Source organism: Hylobates moloch, unplaced genomic scaffold (genome assembly GCF_009828535.3).
Source record: "Hylobates moloch isolate HMO894 unplaced genomic scaffold, HMol_V3 SCAFFOLD_15, whole genome shotgun sequence".
Lineage (NCBI taxonomy): Eukaryota > Metazoa > Chordata > Mammalia > Primates > Hylobatidae > Hylobates > Hylobates moloch.
This window is the reverse complement of record NW_026652290.1, coordinates 71,143,413-71,160,919: the sequence shown is the minus strand read 5'-3', so window position 1 is coordinate 71,160,919 and position 17,507 is coordinate 71,143,413. Positions and strand designations below refer to the sequence as shown.

The 17,507-nt window shown below is 38.1% G+C and overlaps 1 protein-coding gene across 2 annotated transcripts in view; it reads left to right on the top strand.

The window, feature by feature from the left end:
• The window catches only part of ERLEC1 (endoplasmic reticulum lectin 1), a 31,572-nt gene that overhangs the window by 1,670 nt on the left and 12,395 nt on the right, over positions 1-17,507 (top strand). For both annotated transcript variants that reach the window (XM_032177010.2, XM_032177009.2), the window contains exons 2-8: positions 5,870-5,974; positions 7,470-7,550; positions 9,032-9,109; positions 9,249-9,312; positions 10,563-10,597; positions 12,906-13,129; positions 13,222-13,351. In XM_032177010.2, coding sequence (XP_032032901.1) covers positions 5,870-5,974; positions 7,470-7,550; positions 9,032-9,109; positions 9,249-9,312; positions 10,563-10,597; positions 12,906-13,129; positions 13,222-13,351 — 717 coding nt within the window. The remainder of the gene's footprint in view (positions 1-5,869; positions 5,975-7,469; positions 7,551-9,031; positions 9,110-9,248; positions 9,313-10,562; positions 10,598-12,905; positions 13,130-13,221; positions 13,352-17,507) is intronic.

Genomic DNA, 17,507 nt, shown 5'->3' with positions numbered 1-17,507 from the left:
TTTTTCTGGGAGATCAAATTTCTCTTTGTATTAATGCCATGAAATATTGATATATTGAAATACCTGTGTAAAATTTTGTTATGAATCAGATATAACTTTAGCAGGCTTGGATGAGAATATTTTAATCTCTGTTGTTGTATCCAAAGAGCACACTTGGAGTGAATATGGCAGATGTTTGAAGAATTAATGTCATTAAAACTTTTTACTCTTGCACCTGTGTTTTATTTTTAATTTTAAAAAAAAACTTGCTGATATGCAGCCCTGAAAACTTACTGACCTATAAGTGAGCAACTAAAACTAGCATTTTTAGAGGTCACTACCAAATTGTCATTACATTTTCTTTCAGTCTTAGCATACGCTACACCAACTTTTCACATATCTAACAATTTTATTTCCAAAAAAATGCTTTGGCCATGCACGGTGGCTCACACCTGTAATCCCAGCACTTTGGGAGGCAGAGGCAGGCGGATCATGAGGTCAGGAGTTCAAGACAAGTCTGACCAACATGGTGAAACCCCATCTCTACTAAAAACACAAAAATTAGTTGGGCGTGGTGGTGCACACCAGTACTCCCAGCTACTCAGGAGGCTGAGGCAGGAGAATCGCTTAAACCCGGGAGGTGGAGGTTGCAGTGAGCCAAGATTGCACCACTGCACTGCAGCCTGTGTGGCAGAGTGAGACTCTGTCTCAAAAAGAAAAAAAAAATTCTTTTTTTAGAGGCTGGAGTGCAGTAGGTATTTATAGGCATGATTATGCTCACTACAACCTCGAACTCCTGGGCTCAAGCGATCCTTCTGCCTCAGCCTCCTGAGCAGCAAGGACTACAGGTGGTCACCATTGCATCTGGCCTTTTTTTTCTTTAAGTCTGTGTTACTTTGAGAAAAATCTAGAGATACTGTTCTATGAATTGGCACAAGGCCTATGTCCTTTATGTAAAAATAAGCCACAATAGTCATTATCATTGGTCTTTTGATTTTTTTAATACTTCCATAATCTTAAGGCTTCCTTGTGCATTTAACTGAAATTACTGGCTGGGCACAGTGGCTCACGCCTATAATCCGAACACTTTGGGAGGCTGAGCTGGGTGGATTACTTGAACCCAGGAGTTTGAGACTAGCCTAGGCAACATGGCGAAACCCTGTCTCTACCAAAAATTAAAAAATTAGCCAGGCATGGTGGCACGTGCCTGTAGTTCCAGCTACCTGGGAGGCTGAGGCAGGAGAATCGCTTGAACCTTGGAGGCAGAAGTTGCAGTGATCCGAGATCACGCCACTGCACTCTATCCTGGGCGACAGTGAAGAGGCTGTCTCAAAAAAAGAAACCACTGCCCTCCTCACCTGGCACTGCCATTTATTTTAATGGGCCAGTTGGTTGGACATTTGTGTTTGTTTGTGACAGTCTCGCTCTGTCACCCAGGCTAGAGTACAATGGCGCCATCTCAGCTGCAACTTCTACCTCCCAGCTTCAAGCGATTCTCGTTGCCTAGCCTCCCCAGTAGCTGGGATTGTAGGCGTGCGCTACCACACTCGGCTAATTTTTTGTGTGTTTTTAGTAGAGATGAGGTTTCACCATTTTGGCCAGGCTGGTCTCAAACTCCTGACCTCAAGTGATCCGCCCACGCCGGCCTCCCAAAGTGCTGGGATTGCAGGCATGAGCCACTGTGCCTGGCCGCCGGTTGGACATTTGTATCTAACTAATACGCAGCTGTATGAAATAGGATAAGGTCCTTTGTTTGCCTACTATCTGAAATTGGAAGAGACTGGATTAGAAGATCTGAATTTTTTAAGCTTTAAAATTATCCGCTTTAAATCGTCTTCCCATTCAGATATATTGAAACAATAATCGTTTACAATCTTGCTTTCAGATTTGCTTAGAAAAAGTATTAAGCACCAAAATTGTAAAATGGGGGTTGTTTGTGTGTTTTGGTAGAGATAGTTTCCCTATGTTGCTCATGCTGGTTTCAAACTCCTGGTCAAAACTATCCTCCGGTCTCAGCCTCTTAAAGTGCTGAGATTACAGGCATGAGCCACCTCACCTGGCCAAAAAATTTGTGAATTTTTGATGTGTACATTAACTAGTTAATAATTTTGATATTCTTTGCTTATTGGTGTTTAGCGCTCAGTCTTGTTTTTGTGTATATATTTTCCTTCTGAAGTATCACCTGTGTCATGTTTAATTATTCATTACTTCATAGAGTTCATAGATTTCACCAAATTAAACCACAAATCAGTCTAATTTTCTGTCTACTTCTGTTATTGATATAGAATATATTTTACTCAGATTTTCCCAAGCACTACTCTTTGACCAACTCCATGGTTTATAGCATGTCATATTCATTGACAGGTTCTATCAACAAGTGTATTTTATAGCCTCTACCAGAATAGAAGTTCTCTCATCCTCTAACCAACCTAATGCCTCCAGACCCACGTCAAACATTAGGAGTTCCTCTCATGCCAAGATATTTTTAACGTTCCTTAACTTTTAAAGTACCCCAGCACCTCTGATCAGCATCACTATATTAAAATTTGACTTTATGTCAAATCGCTAATTTCCTTTTCCACTGAAAATACCTTGTTATATAAAGTACATTTTTTATAGTACCTAATTCTGTACATTTCAGAATTTATTATATTTTGTTTTCTTAAAGTAAGAACCTGTTTTATAAAATCAGAATCCTGATTTTAGTGGATCAAAATTTTTAGAAAAATTACAAAGGATTAACTTTTTCTCCATAATTCCTGTTACTAAAAAGTAAAGTTTGCTAAAAATATATCTTATGGTCCCAATAAGTGACTCACTATTTCAGCAAAGAGTTTTCAGATAGAATTGCTATTTGGCCTATTTTATTGGGAAAGCAGCCTTTCCTAAACTAATGAAAGACAATTATTTATATCAAGAATTGTCTTCCCTTTTTTGCTGTGGTTCCAAACAAGCAGTTTCTTTTTACATTGTAAGCATTTTGGAGACCATTTTGAAAGGAATTACAAATGTTATGTCTTACAGCAAATCACTGGCACAATTGAGTAAATGTTTCTAAAAAATTCTTTATCATAAGTTTAGCTTTGCAACTGTTACTTTCAAATCTCTTTGATTCCCTCATCATCTATAATGCTCTTTTTTTTTTTTTTTTTTTTTTTTTTTAAAGTCGGAGTCTCGCTCTTTCGCCCAGGCTGGAGTGCAGTGGTGCCATCTCAGCTCACTGCAAGCTCTGCCTCCCGGGTTCACACCATTCTCCTGCCTCAGCCTCCCGAGTAGCTGGGACTACAGGCACCCGCCACCACGCCCGGCTAATTTTTTTTTGTATTTTTAATAGAGACGGGGTTTCACCGTGTTAGCCAGGATTGTCTGGATCTCCTGCCCTCTTATCTGATCCGCCCGTTTCGGCCTCCCAAAGTGCTGGGATTACAGGCGTGAGCCACCGCGCCAGGCCTTTTTTTTTTTTTTTTTTTTTTTTTTTATAAGTTGCCCAGGCTGGGCTCAAGCAGTTCTCCCACCTCAGCTTCCTGAGTAGCTGAGATTACAGGTGCACATCTTACTTACAGTGGCTTTTTAAACAAGTATCCTTGGCCATAATTCAAGTCTGCATAGTAATCTAGGAGAAGTTTGTAAAAGCTGATTCAAATATGTTAAAATATTTAAAAGCTCACAGAATATGGAGCCAATCTGTTTGAATTCTCTGGCCTCTGCTACTTCTAGGTTTTTTAACCTTGGACAAATTGTTGAAGCCCTGGGCCTTAGTGTCTGTTTCCATAAAAATGAGTATAATACTTGTTTTGAGGATTAATGAGTTAATGAATGTAAAATACTTAAAAGAGTACTGTCCTAGAACTAATAAAGCTAGTACTTACTGCTTTGTTTTGTTTTTTTGTCTTGGGGAAAATGCTGTAATTTGCTTTTGTGTTTAGGATTACATTGGTGCCAAGTAGTACTGGTTTTATTATAGTTAAGAGTTGTTAGGCCAGGACAGTGGCTCACACCTGTAATCCCAACACTTCGAGAGACAGAGGCTGGCTTGAGCCTAGGAGTTTGAGACCCACCTGGGCAACAGGATAAAACCCCATCTCCACAGAAAAATTACTGGGGCATGGTGGCACGTACCTGTAGTCCCAGCTACTAGGGAGGCTGAGGCGGGAGGATCGCCTGAGTCCAGGAGGTCAGGCTGCAGTGAGCTGTGATCATGCCGCTGCACTCCGCCTGGGTTAGTGAGAGACCCTGTCTCAAAAAAAAAAAAAAAGTTATTATTAAATTGAGAATAGAACGAAGGTCCTTAATAAGAAGAGGTTCTCCTTGCCAGGAATAGCCAAAGAGTACCATAGTTGCACAGTACCGTAAGAGGAAAGTGAAGAGAGAATTGAATTATCTTAGAACACGTATCATAAAACAAAAATCTCTGCCTTAGTAAAATCAGTATCATATTTGCTATCAGGAAGCAGAGATTTGTTTTAACTAAAATAATATCAATTGTATTAATTGAAGTGTTTATTTGAATTCTGTTGACTCATATTAACCAATGTGAATTTGTTTGGTTTCATAGTGTAGAAAGCTTTAAGGATAATTTTGTCAATATATGCCAGAAGTCAGCAAACTACAGCCATTGTGCTGTCCCACCACATATTTTTATAAATAAGGTTCTTTTTTTTTTTTTTTTTTTTTGAGACGGAGTCTTGCTCTGTCGCCCAGGCTGGAGTGCAGTGGCGTGATCTCGGCTCACTGCAACCTCCGCCTCCCGGGCTCACGCCATTCTCCTGCCTCAGCCTCTCCGAGTAGCTGGGACTACAGGCGCCCGCCACCACGCCCGGCTAATTTTTTGTATTTTTGGTAGAGACGGGGTTTCACCGTGGTCTCGATCTCCTGACCTCGTGATCCGCCCGCCTCGGCCTCCCAAAGTGCTGGGATTACAAGCGTGAGCCACCGCGCCCGGCCAATAATGTTAGTACATCATCATCCCTATTTGTTTACATATTGTTTGTGTACTTTTGTTGCTAGAGTGGCAGAGGCGCAACAGAGACCATATGGCTCACGAAGCCTAAAATATTTACTCTCTGGCCCTTTACAAAAGTTTAATAAGTGTTCAGTGATGGTGTATCTATGGACATTCCTTGCCACCTCTTAGTGCCTTTTTTTTCTTTTTTCTTTTTTTTCTTTTTTTTTTGTAACAGGGTCTTGCTACGTTGCTCAGGCTGATCTTGAACTCCTGGGCTAAAGCAGTCCTGCCACCTCAGCCTCCCAAGTATAATCACTATTTTAACTTCAATCTGTTGCATTCCTCCTTTTTTCTTTATACTCCAAACATTATTTTGTTCGTTTATTTTCCTATTATGACACAGGATAAAGTTTATTATCTTCATTTTGTAATTAATAAATATGTTGATAAAACCACCAAAAAGAATGAAAGCATGTCCTTTGCAACCACATGGATGCAGCTTGGAGGTCATTATCTTAAGTGAATTAAGACAGAAACTGAAAACCAAATACCGGATGTTTTCATTTGTAAGTGGAGGCTAAGCGTTGAATACACACTCAAAGACGAGAACAATAAATACTGGAGATTCCAAAAGACAGGAGAGAGGGAGGGGTGACAAACTAACTATGAAGTACTAGGGTACTATGTTCAATACTTGGGCGACAGGAATATTGGAAGCTCAGACTTCATCATCATGCAATATATCCATGTAACAAACCTGCACATGTACCCCCCGAATCTAAAATTTTTGTTAATGTATGTAGCATATTTTCCCTCCTTTTAAAATAATCATCTGTTGAAATGTTAAATTAGTTTAAAGAATCTTTCTTCCAGGTAGGACTAAAGTTATTCAGTGTGATACAATTTCACGGAGAACATAATGTATGTTTTTTGTTCTATTTGCAGCCCACAACTGGAGTTTTGTATAAAGAAGATAATTATGTCATCATGACAACTGCACATAAAGAAAAATATAAATGCATACTTCCCCTTGTGACCAGTGGGGATGAGGTAAGTTTTTATAAATATATCGATAATCCTGTCACCAAAAATATTTATGTAAAACATTGTAACTACATACTTTGAAGTAAAATTGAATAACAGATTTCTCAATGCTGTTTTAGCATAAAAATATTAATCACTTTTAATGTTCCTGAATTCTTTGATTTTGCAGTTTATCTTGGGAAAAATTAGCAATCAATTTTTTTTTATTTTATTTATTTATTTTTTTTGAGACAAAGTCTCACTCTATCACCAGGCTGGAGGGCAGTGGCGCGATCTTGGCTCACTGCAACCTCCGACTCCCAGGTTCAAGCAATTCTCCTGCCTCAGCCTCCCAAGTAGCTGGGATTACAGGCACACGCCACCACACCCAGCTAATTTTTGTATTTTTAGTAGAGACGGGGTTTCACCATGTTGGCCAGGATGGTCTTGATCTCTTGACCTCATGATCTGCCCACCTCAGCCTCCCAAAGTGCTGGGATTATAGGCGTGAGACGCCACGCTCGGCCGCAACCAATTATTAATGTTTTGAATGAAAATCTAACTCCACACTTGCTTTCTTTATAGAAATTAGGGTTTTAAAACAAGATACAATTTTTGAATGTATATGTGACTTTTTAAATAAATGATTGTTTATAAATAAGTCTGTAGGTACCCCATGCTTTCTCATTATCTTAGCCCATGCCCTTTTCTTTCTCCTAAAATGCCCTAATTGCCTCTTATCCATCCTTCAAGGCAATGACTTCTTTCAAGATGAAACAGGAGAGGCAGCATGGTAAAATGGAAAGGACACCAGCCTAGGAGCCAGGAGGCTGAGGTATAGGCTATAGCTAGCTGTGGAACCTTGAACAAATTTGAAACTCACTTCCTCCGCTCAGTAAATGTATTAAGCCAATTCAGTAATATTTTCATGATCTGGAAAATAGAAATATTAAACTCAGTCCTTTACTGGGTTTTGTTCAGATTTGAAATCTAAGACCATTATTTTAAGTCTCCTTGAGACACACACACACACACACACACACACACACACACACACACACGGCATTCAAATCTGAAATGTAAAAATACATAGAATACTGAAAAGTGCCTTAAAACTTTCCAATATATCCTATAAGATTCAGCTATTCTAAGGGCTTTCATTGCTAAGAATTTGTTTGGGTACAAGCATTTAAAAATCCTGAAATAGGTTTATAAGAATTGTTCAGGAAACTGATACTTAAAAATCTTTTTTCCTTCCATTCTTATGAAAAACAAAAATACATTTTAAAAAAACTTTTTTTAAGAAAGCATGAACTCTGTGAAGATTATTTTATGGCTCCATATTTTATACTTCAGTTCATTTGAAAGAAATGGCATACCATAGGATCTTGTTAAACATTTTGACTTTTTTTCCCTTTTATTTCTAAGCATTTGTGATTTGAGTAATGAGTTAATACCCAAACAGCAAAGTTGGGTGAAATTCTAGAAAAACTGTAAGTATTAAACTCCAATTCTTTCTTAGGAAGAAGAAAAGGATTATAAAGGCCCTAATCCAAGAGAGCTTTTGGAGCCACTATTTAAACAAAGCAGTTGTTCCTACAGAGTATGTATTTTATGTTTACTTGATGACTAGAAAATAGATTACCAACAGCCAACAGACCTTTGAAAATACCGTTTCTTCTTTATTATGTTGTATCAGGTTTTTTTAAACTATTATTTTAGGTTTAGGGTTACATGTATAGGATTGTTCTACAGGTAAACTGTATGTCACAGGGGTTTGGTGTACAGATTATTTAGTCACCTAGGTAATGAGTGTAGTACCTGATGGGTTGTTTTTTTTTTCTTTTAATCCTCTCCCTCCTCCCATTCTCTACCTTCAAGAAGGCCCCAAGTCTGTTATTCCCCTCTTTGTGTCCATGTGTTCTCATTTTTTAGCTCCCACTTATAAATGAGAACATACAGTATTTGGTTCTCTGTTCCTATTGTATCAGATGTTAAGTTAGGTATAAATATAAGTTCTTTCTTTTTTTTTTTTTTTTTTGAGAAAAGGTCTCATTCTGTCACCCAGGCTGGAGTATAGTGGCATGATCACGACTCACTGCAGCCCCAACCTCCCACGCTCAAGCTGTTCTCCCACCTCAGACTCTCCAGTAGCTGAGCACCACCATGCCCTGCTAATTTTTGTATTTTTTATAAAGATGAGGTTTTTCACAATGTTGCCCAGACTAGTCTCAAACTCCTGAACTCAAGCCATCCACCTGCCTCAGCCTTTCAAAGTGCTAGAATTACAGGCGTGAGCAACTGTGCCCAGCTAGTTATTTCTTAATAATATCTTCTTCATTTAAATTCCTGTCTAGTATATGCAGCAGATACCCAATAATGCCAATAACAAATCATGTCACTTACCAAGCTGTTTTGAATGTTTTTCAGTTCAAAATAAAGTTTTCTTCTTCTTTTTTTTTTTGAGACAGAGTCTTACTCTGTCACCCAGGCTGGAGTGCAGTGGCACGATCTCAGCTCACTGAAACCTCCGCCTGCCAGGTTCAAGCACTTTTTCTGCCTTAGCCTCCCAAGTAGCTAGGATTACACACATGTGCTACCACACCCCGCTAATTTTTTTGTATTTTTTAGTAGAGATGGGGTTTTGCCATGTTGGCCAAGCTGGTCTTGAACTCCTGGCCTCAAGTGATCTGCCCACCTTGGCCTCCCAAAGTGCTGGGATTACAGGCATAAGCCAGTACACCGGGCCGGGTATATAATAGAATTTTAATTTAAAATGCTAATTGTTCTTTTTTAAGCTATGTAGAAAATTATCCCTAAGCCAGGTAATTATTACAGACCCCAAGTGTATTCTAGACCTATTTCCTTCACAGAATTATCACATAGAGCTAGTGAAAATAATGAATAGACTTCAGAAATTTCACATTTTTTTGAGGCATAATTATAAGTGTCATTTAATGAAAGCTTACTCTGAAATCTTAGGGGAAGTCTCAGCTGCTTCAGTCTCAGCTGCTTCAAATATCAGAAAGTAATTCAGCTGAGTTATGTGGCTTTTGTGTATTGAAATATATCCATCTTTTTTAGATTGAGTCTTATTGGACTTACGAAGTATGTCATGGAAAACACATTCGGCAGTACCACGAAGAGAAAGAAACTGGTCAGGTGTGTTTTACTTCAAAATATTATTATGAAACATTATAAGATGAGAACTTTAATAATGAGATTGATAGTTTTAAAGTTGTATCCTTAAAAATGTCTTTGCAAAATACTTAGTATATTTTTATTTTACTTTTCAATGTAGAAAATAAATATTCACGAGTACTACCTTGGGAATATGTTGGCCAAGAACCTTCTATTTGAAAAAGGTTGGTGTCTACCCAGTGATTTGACAGTAATGCTGGAATTTGGTTTAAAATATATGTTCAAATTGGAATTTAAGAGATTTTTTTTTTGGACATTGTATGAATTTTAAAATACTGAAATAGGCTGGGCACGGTTGCTCACACCTGTAATCCCAGCACTTTGGGAGGCCGAGGCAGGAGGATCACAAGGTCAGGAGATCGAGACCATCCTGACTAACATAGTGAAACCCTATCTCTACTAAAAATACAAAAAATTAGCCGGGCGTGGTGGCAGGCCCCTGTAGTCCCAGCTACTTGGGAGGCTGAGGCAGGAGAATGGCGTGAACCTGGGAGGCGGAGCTTGCAGTGAGCCGAGATAGCGCCACTGCACTCCAGCCTGGGCAACAGAGTGAGACTCCATCTCAAAATAAAATAAAATACTGAAATAGGTTTCTGAACTGTCCCTTACAAAACTTTCAAAGAAGTCTTTGTTTTCACCTTTTTTTTTTTTTTGAGACAGAGTCTCTCTTTGTCACCCAGGCGGGTGTGCAGTGGCACGAACACAGCTCATTGCAGCCTGGACTTCCTGGGCTCAAGTGATCCTCCTGCCTCAGCCTCCCAAGTAGCTGGGACCACAGGCACATGCCACCATACCCACTAATTTTCGTATTTGTTGTAGAGATGGAATCTCGCCATGTTGCCCAGGCAGGTCTCAAACTCCTGGCTCAGGCGATTCCCCTACCCCAACCGCCCAAAGTACTGGGATTGTATGCATGAGCATGAGCCACCATGCACAGCCTAAAAGCTTTACTAAAATAAGTAAGAAAAAAACATGTTTATTAAAGCAGAAAATAGTGAAAACAATGCCAGGTGCATGTTAGTGTTTTATTTATATAGTGTTACTCTTCTGCTTGGCTTAAGCAAAGTTATTATATGTAGAAATAGATATATCTCTCAAATTGTGGAATATGTTTATTCTATATTCAGACTGGTCAATTAATTTAATATTAAATTTTTCACTGAGATAAAAATACCTCGAAAGAAAATTATTGTGGCCAGTTTTCTGCCTGAAATAGAGTATTTCCTAGGTAAAGATTAAATATGACTTCCTTTCATAAAAACCATGTCAAGGAAACTACCTTTAAAGTAGTAAGATAAAAATCGTATGTGTTTTGGACCTTCTTTAGAAACAAGTGTAAGGTTACAAAGGTGGTTGAAAACTTAATTTGTATCACATATGTCACTGCTCATTCTTTACACTTATTATTCCACAGAACGAGAAGCAGAAGAAAAGGAAAAATCAAATGAGGCAAGTGACAGATGTTGATTTTTTTACTCCTAACACTTAGTGAGGTATAAATTTATATAACCTAAGTGACACAATATAGCTTTATGTTCTTATTCTTCATCTATCAAATACCTCGAAGGATTGGGTCAAAGAATCTTTGCAGTATATTCATTTTTTCTGAGAAAAGTTACACTGTGGTCTTTCTATTTACTCTTAAGATTATATAAAAATAAATCTATCACTGATGTATCTGGGAAAGATTCTGTAATAGCATTGTATCACTTCTCTGCTTAGCAGTGGTTCTCTCTATATAACACTGGAAACTATTAAGAGTTTTGGTCCCCATTTCCTGTGGGCAAAACAGGTAAACTATAATGTAAATGACAAGCTACCAAACTGCAAATCTTAAAAGCAGGGACAGTCTTTTATCTCTTTACCCCACAGTTCAAACCAGAGTGTCAGACATATTATAGGCACTTCATAAATGTTAACAGAAAGAATGGATAAATGATTTCTGTAACATAGAGTCGTTTAAAAAGAATAATTCCTCAGGAAACCTAATCCCAATTTTTAAATCCCAAAAATTTTTATAGAGTTTTTTAAAATAACTTATTAATAGAGGATATTTCCATAAATGGCTTAATATCATACTGATACTTTTTTTAGAAGTAAAGTAAAATGGCAGAGGCCTTGAAAATTATTTAAAAGTGATGCCCATAACTTAAAAGGGTAGCTTTGGAGAGACTTGATAAGCTAAGCACAGACACACATAACATTGCTATTTTAAAAGATTTTAATTTTACAGACTACCTTTGAGATTAAAATAGTTATTTACTGTGACTCTGGAAGACAGCAAAAGATGGAATTCAAAGTGTAAAATGATAAAGGAAGAGGAAGAAAATGATAAGGGAAGAAAACTTTTTCGAGCCCCAGTTTACAAGCCAGACACTGCCAGACATGTAACAAAAGCTAATGTTTAATTCTCCCAAAAATCTTTTAATATATAGTCATGAATCGCTTAGCAGTGGAGGTGCACTATGAGAATTATGTAGTTAGGTGATTTTATCATTGTGCAAACATAATAGAGTGTACTTACACAGACCTACATGGTATGTGTATTTTTATTTATATTTTTTTCCCATAGAAAACCAAGTTTGCGGTACCATTACTGAGTATCAGTCATTTCTGCTACCGCAATGCCGATATCAAATACGATGTATCAGATTTCTGTATATGCTCCATTACAATCTTAAGGGGCCATTGTCTTATATAAGGTCCATTGTTGACCAAAACATCATTATGCAGTGCATGACTGTATATTATTATTCTACTTTTACAAATGATAAAAACTGAAATTTATTCAAAGCCATAAATCTAGTAAATTTAAAGCTTGGATTTGAACCCAGGATTTTCTAATTTCAGACACTAGCTTAAAAATCACATACATATAAGGAAATCTCAAAACATTTTTTCCTGAAAACATTTATTTATTGCTGGTTTCGGACATAGTGCTGATAGGGTACTAAAGTGATAGAAGATGAGATCCCTGCCTCCAAAGAGCTTGTTTGGACATATTATTAACAGTGCCTTTTTAAAGTTCTTAGAGTAGATTTTTCTTGTGTTTATGTAGAGCAAAGTATAGGAGCTAACTTCTTAGTGATCCTTGTCTTTTCAGGTTCTATCCTTTATTCCTTCATTCCATGAAAATGTTTTAATTTGTCTTTTGCTGGCCTTGAGTATATTTATATAGGAGTTTACATGCTGGATAGTATTGCTGTTAATATTAAAAACGGGGAAGAAGAGTAAGCAGATTGATGAACCAGTCAGTACTGTATTTAAACTTCTGTTTTAGAATACTGTGTTTTACTATACAACCGTATTTTTTGGCAAATCAGCCTTCAGAGCTATCAAATCTAAAACTCTAACAGAGCCATTTACCGAGAGTTTAGAAAAGAAAGCTCTGAGCAGCCCAGTATAGTAAGTTTCTATATTTTATCTTAGTCTCTTTCTTTAGAACTGTTGAGAATAATTCATATTAATCATTATTTTGTAGCCCTTTATATAAATGTGCATTTACTTAACATGTTAATTTTGGCACTAAATAATCTTTTTGCTGTATTAAACTAGCTCTGAAAATACATATTTGCTCAAATACAAACTTACGAATCAAAATAATATTAGAAGGAGAACTTAAAATATAGAAATATTACCTTTCAGTTAATAAGTAAAATGTAGTTTTCTTCCTTTCAGAATAATAAGTTCCTCTCCCACCCCCAGTCCCATCTCCATGTCTAATGAAAAGTCTGTCTTATACTCTTTTTTTTTTAAGATTCCCACTAAAAATATCGAAGGTCAGATGACACCATACTATCCTGTGGGAATGGGAAATGGTACACCTTGTAGTTTGAAACAGAACCGGCCCAGATCAAGTACTGTGATGTACATATGTCATCCTGAATCTAAGCATGAAATTCTTTCAGTAGCTGAAGTTACAACTTGTGAATATGAAGTTGTCATTTTGACACCACTCTTGTGCAGTCATCCTAAATATAGGTAGGATGTGCATTTAATATTTTAAACATAAAATGCACACATGCTTTAAAGTGTTCTGTGCATAGCTTTAATGCTTTGTTCCTACTGAATAGGTTCAGAGCATCTCCTGTGAATGACATATTTTGTCAATCACTGCCAGGATCGCCATTTAAGCCCCTCACCCTGAGGCAGCTGGAGCAGCAGGAAGAAATACTAAGGGTGCCTTTTAGGAGAAATAAAGAGGTATGAGAATTGTCTAATGATAGCTTTTTGGTGCTTCATTTTTAAAATTTCAGAGCATATGTCAGTATTTTAATGATTTCTGTAGTATAATGGTAGTAATTTATTTTACTGGCCCAACCTTTTGAATTTCATTTCTTTTCATTGATTTTAATCCTTTTCCTTATTCTAGTACTACTCAAACTATTTTAATACTCTCTTATATTCATAATTTCATAATATTTTAAAGTTTGACATCCTACTCATTATAATTTAATCTTTAGGTATTTGTCCCAGCTAACCCTCTTGAAAAAATAGACTAAAACCCATCTCTGTCTCCTAATACATTATTAATTCTTCAGCTCACTGCTGCCCTTTTAACCACTTCTCTACACTGCCTCTCCATTTTAATATATTGTCTTCCATTTTCATCTGCCTGCTGGGCATAGCCATATACATTTTTAATCTCACACTCATCATTTTTTTCTCTTTCATGCTGACCCTTTTCTTGCCTTCTCCTGTGTTCTACCCAATTGACCAACTAGAAAGCTAAGTCATTTTTCTTACCTGTATCTCTTCATTTATCTCTAACTCTAATCATTCACTAAAAGGTATCAGTGTTATATTCTAAAGGCTTTTCATTTTCAAATCCATCCTGTCATTAGTTCAGGACTTCATTATTTCTTGGAACCGGAAACTGGTCTCTTAACACATCCCCTTTCTAATTCTTCCCACACAGCTGATAAAATGCTCTTTCTGAAATTACCCTTTGATTATGTGTTTAATCTCTTGGTAGTTAACACATACTACATCTCAGGATAGAATAATCACTCGTGTAATACAAACCCCTTTGTGGTCTGATTCCAGCCTCATCTTTCATCACCATTCCCTTTATCCCAGCTGTTTTGAACAACTTAGAGTTTCTTAAAAGTACCGCAGTTTCCCTCTGTCACCCAGGCTGGAGTGCAGTGGCATGATCTCGGCTTACTGCAGTCTCCGCCACCCGAGTTCAAGCAATTCTCCTTCCTCAGCCTCCCAAAGTGCTGGGATTACAAGCGTGCGCCACCTCACCCGGCCCTCCTTGACTTTCAGTATACTGTTTTCTTCTTCTCTTGTGTTGTCACCTCCCACCCCTACTGCTCATGAACTTCCACTTATGCTTGAAGCTGTGATTCCAATGTTACTTCCTTTGGAAATGAGCCAAAACTTCCAGTGGATTAACCCAGGAAGAGATAACTACTTCCTGTTCTGTGGTCTTGTATTTCATTCAGTCCTCCATCATAGCACTTACATGGCTAAGACTGGTTGTTTTACCTATGGGTGTTTCATTAAACCAGAAGGCAGAAGAAACTAATACTTGGCTGCAAGCCTTGTTTCTTCACTTCCTCCTGAGTACTTCTGCAAAAATATTACTGGACTCTTTGTGCATGTTGTGACCAAAACTGTCATTCTGATAGGAGGAAAAGGTGATTAATTCCACAGTTTAATTTGAAATGCTATATTAAAAGATTTGGGCTAGAATTCTCTTCTGGTCTTCCTTTTGATAGTAAAGTATACTGGCACATACTTAAAAGTTAGCTCAATCAAAATGCTTCATAAATCCCAGCTTTCATTACTCTTCAAGGAAAAAATGCCAGTTTACTTCTCTTTAATTAATGTGTTTAGTGTGGGCATGGTAGCTCATGCCTATAATCCCAACACTTTGGGAGGCTGAGGCAGGAGGATTGCTTGAAGCCAGGAGTTCAAGACCAGACTAGCAACTAAAACCCTGTCTCTACAAAAAAAAAAAAAAAAAAAAAAATCAGCCAGTGGTATAAAAGTCATGATAGCATATAGCTGTAGTCCCAGCTACACAGCAGGCTGAAGTGGGAGGATCACTTGAGCCCAGGAATTCAAGGTTGCACTCAACCTAGGTAAAAACAGTGAGACCCTATCTCATAATTAATTAATTAAATAATATGTTTAATCTGCCAGTCGAGAAAAATTGAATCTTTTAAAGCTGCAGATGATAATGCTTTAAAAATATTTAGCTTAGGCCAGGCACATGGCCCACGCCTATAATCCCAGCACTTTGGGAGGCCGAGGCAGTCAGATCACTTGAGGTCAGGAGTTCAAGACCAGCCTGGCCAACATGGCAAAACCCCATCTCTACTAAAAATACAAAATAATTAGCCAGTTATGGTGATACACACCTGCAGTCCCAGCTACTCGGGAGGATGAGGCACAAGAATGGCTCGAACCTGGGCAGCAGAGCTTGCAGTTGCCTAGATTGCACCACTGCACTCCAGCCTGGGCGACAAAGCGAGACTCTGCCTCAACAAAAAATGAAAATAAAAAAATAAAAATACTCAGCATTTTTTTTAATTTCTAATTTTTGTGGGTACATAGCAGGTGTATATATTTATGGAGTACATGAGATATTTACATATACTCTTTTGTTGTTGTTGTTGTTTTTGAGACAGAGTTTCACTCTTTCCCCTAAGTTGGAGTGCTGTGGTGCAATCTTGGCTCGCTGTAGCGCAATCTTGGCTCACTGCAACCTCCATCTCCTGGGTTCAAGTGGTTCTTGTGCCTTGGCCTCCTGAGTAGCTGGGACTATAGGCACGTGTCACCATGCCCAGCTAATTCTTATATTTTTTTAGTAGAGACGGGGTTTTGCCATGTTGCCCAGGCGGTTCTTGAACTCTTGGCCTCAAGTGATCTGCTTACCTCGGCCTTCCACAGTGCTGGGATTACAGGCATGAGCCACCACGTGTGGCCGGGTACGTGAGATATTTTGATACAGATATGCAATGCATAATAATCACATTTTGGAGAATGAGGTATCCATCCCCTCAAGCATTTGTCCTTTGTGTTACAAACAATCCAATTATACTCTTTTAGTATTACTGACTATAGTCACCCTGTTGTTCTATCAAGTAGTAGGTCTTATTCATTCTAAGAGGTTTTTTTGTACCCATTAACCATCCCCACCTCCTTCACAACCTCCCACTACCCTTCCCAGCCTATAGTAACCATCCTTCTACTCTCTATCTCCATGGATTCAATTGTTTTGATATTTAGATCCCATAAATAAGTGAGAACATGGGATGTTTGTTTTTCTGTGCCTGGCTTATTTCACTTAACCTAATGATCTCCAATTCCATCCATGTTGTTGCAAATGACAGGATCTCATTCTTTTTTTTTGTTTTTGGAGATGGAGTCTCACTGTGTTGCCCAGGCTGGAGTGCAGCGGTGCAATCTCTGCTCACTTCAACCTCCAACTCCTGGGTTCAAGTGATTCTCTTGCCTCAGCCTCCTGAGTAGCTGGGATTACAGGCACCCATCACCACGCCCAGCTAATTTTTGTATTTTTAGTAGAGATGGGGTTTCACCATGTTGGGCAAGCTGGTCTCGAACTCCTGACCTCAGATGATCTGCCCACTCAGCCTCCCAAAGTACTGGGATTACAGGCATGAGCCACCACACCCAGCGACAGGATCTTATTTATTGCTGAATAGTACTCCATTGTGTATGTGTACCCTTTTTTTAATTCTTTTTAGTAGAGAAAGGGTCTTGCTATGTTGGCCAGGCTGCTTTCCATCTCCTGAGCTCAAGCATTCCTCCTGCCTAGGCCTCCCAAAGTGCTAAGATTACAGATGTGAACCACTGCACCTGGACAACCCTACATTTTCTTTATCCATTCATCTGTTGATGGACACTTAGGTTGTTCCCAAATGTTGGCTATTGTGAACAGTGCTGCAACAAACAGGGAAGTGCAGATATCTCTTCAGTATACTGATTTCCTTTCTTTTGGGTATAGACCCAGCAGTGGGATTGCTGGATCTTACAATAATTCTATTTCTAGTTTTTTGAGAAAGCTCTAAACTGTTCTGTATAGTGTTTGTACTAATTTACATTCCCACCAACAGTGTACAAGGGTTCCCTTTCTCCACATCCTTGCCAGCATTTCTTACTGCCTGTCTTTTGGATAAAAGCCATTTTAACTGGGGTCAGATGATATCTCATTGTAGTTTTGATTTGCTTTTCTCTGATGATCAATGATGTTGATACTTAGTATCTTTAGGGTACATGTGCCATATGAAAATCTTAGGTGATACTGTAGGATGAGTGGTTAATCTGATAATCTTTATTTCAGAATCACTTTTTCATAAATCTGTTACACATAACTTTTCTTTTG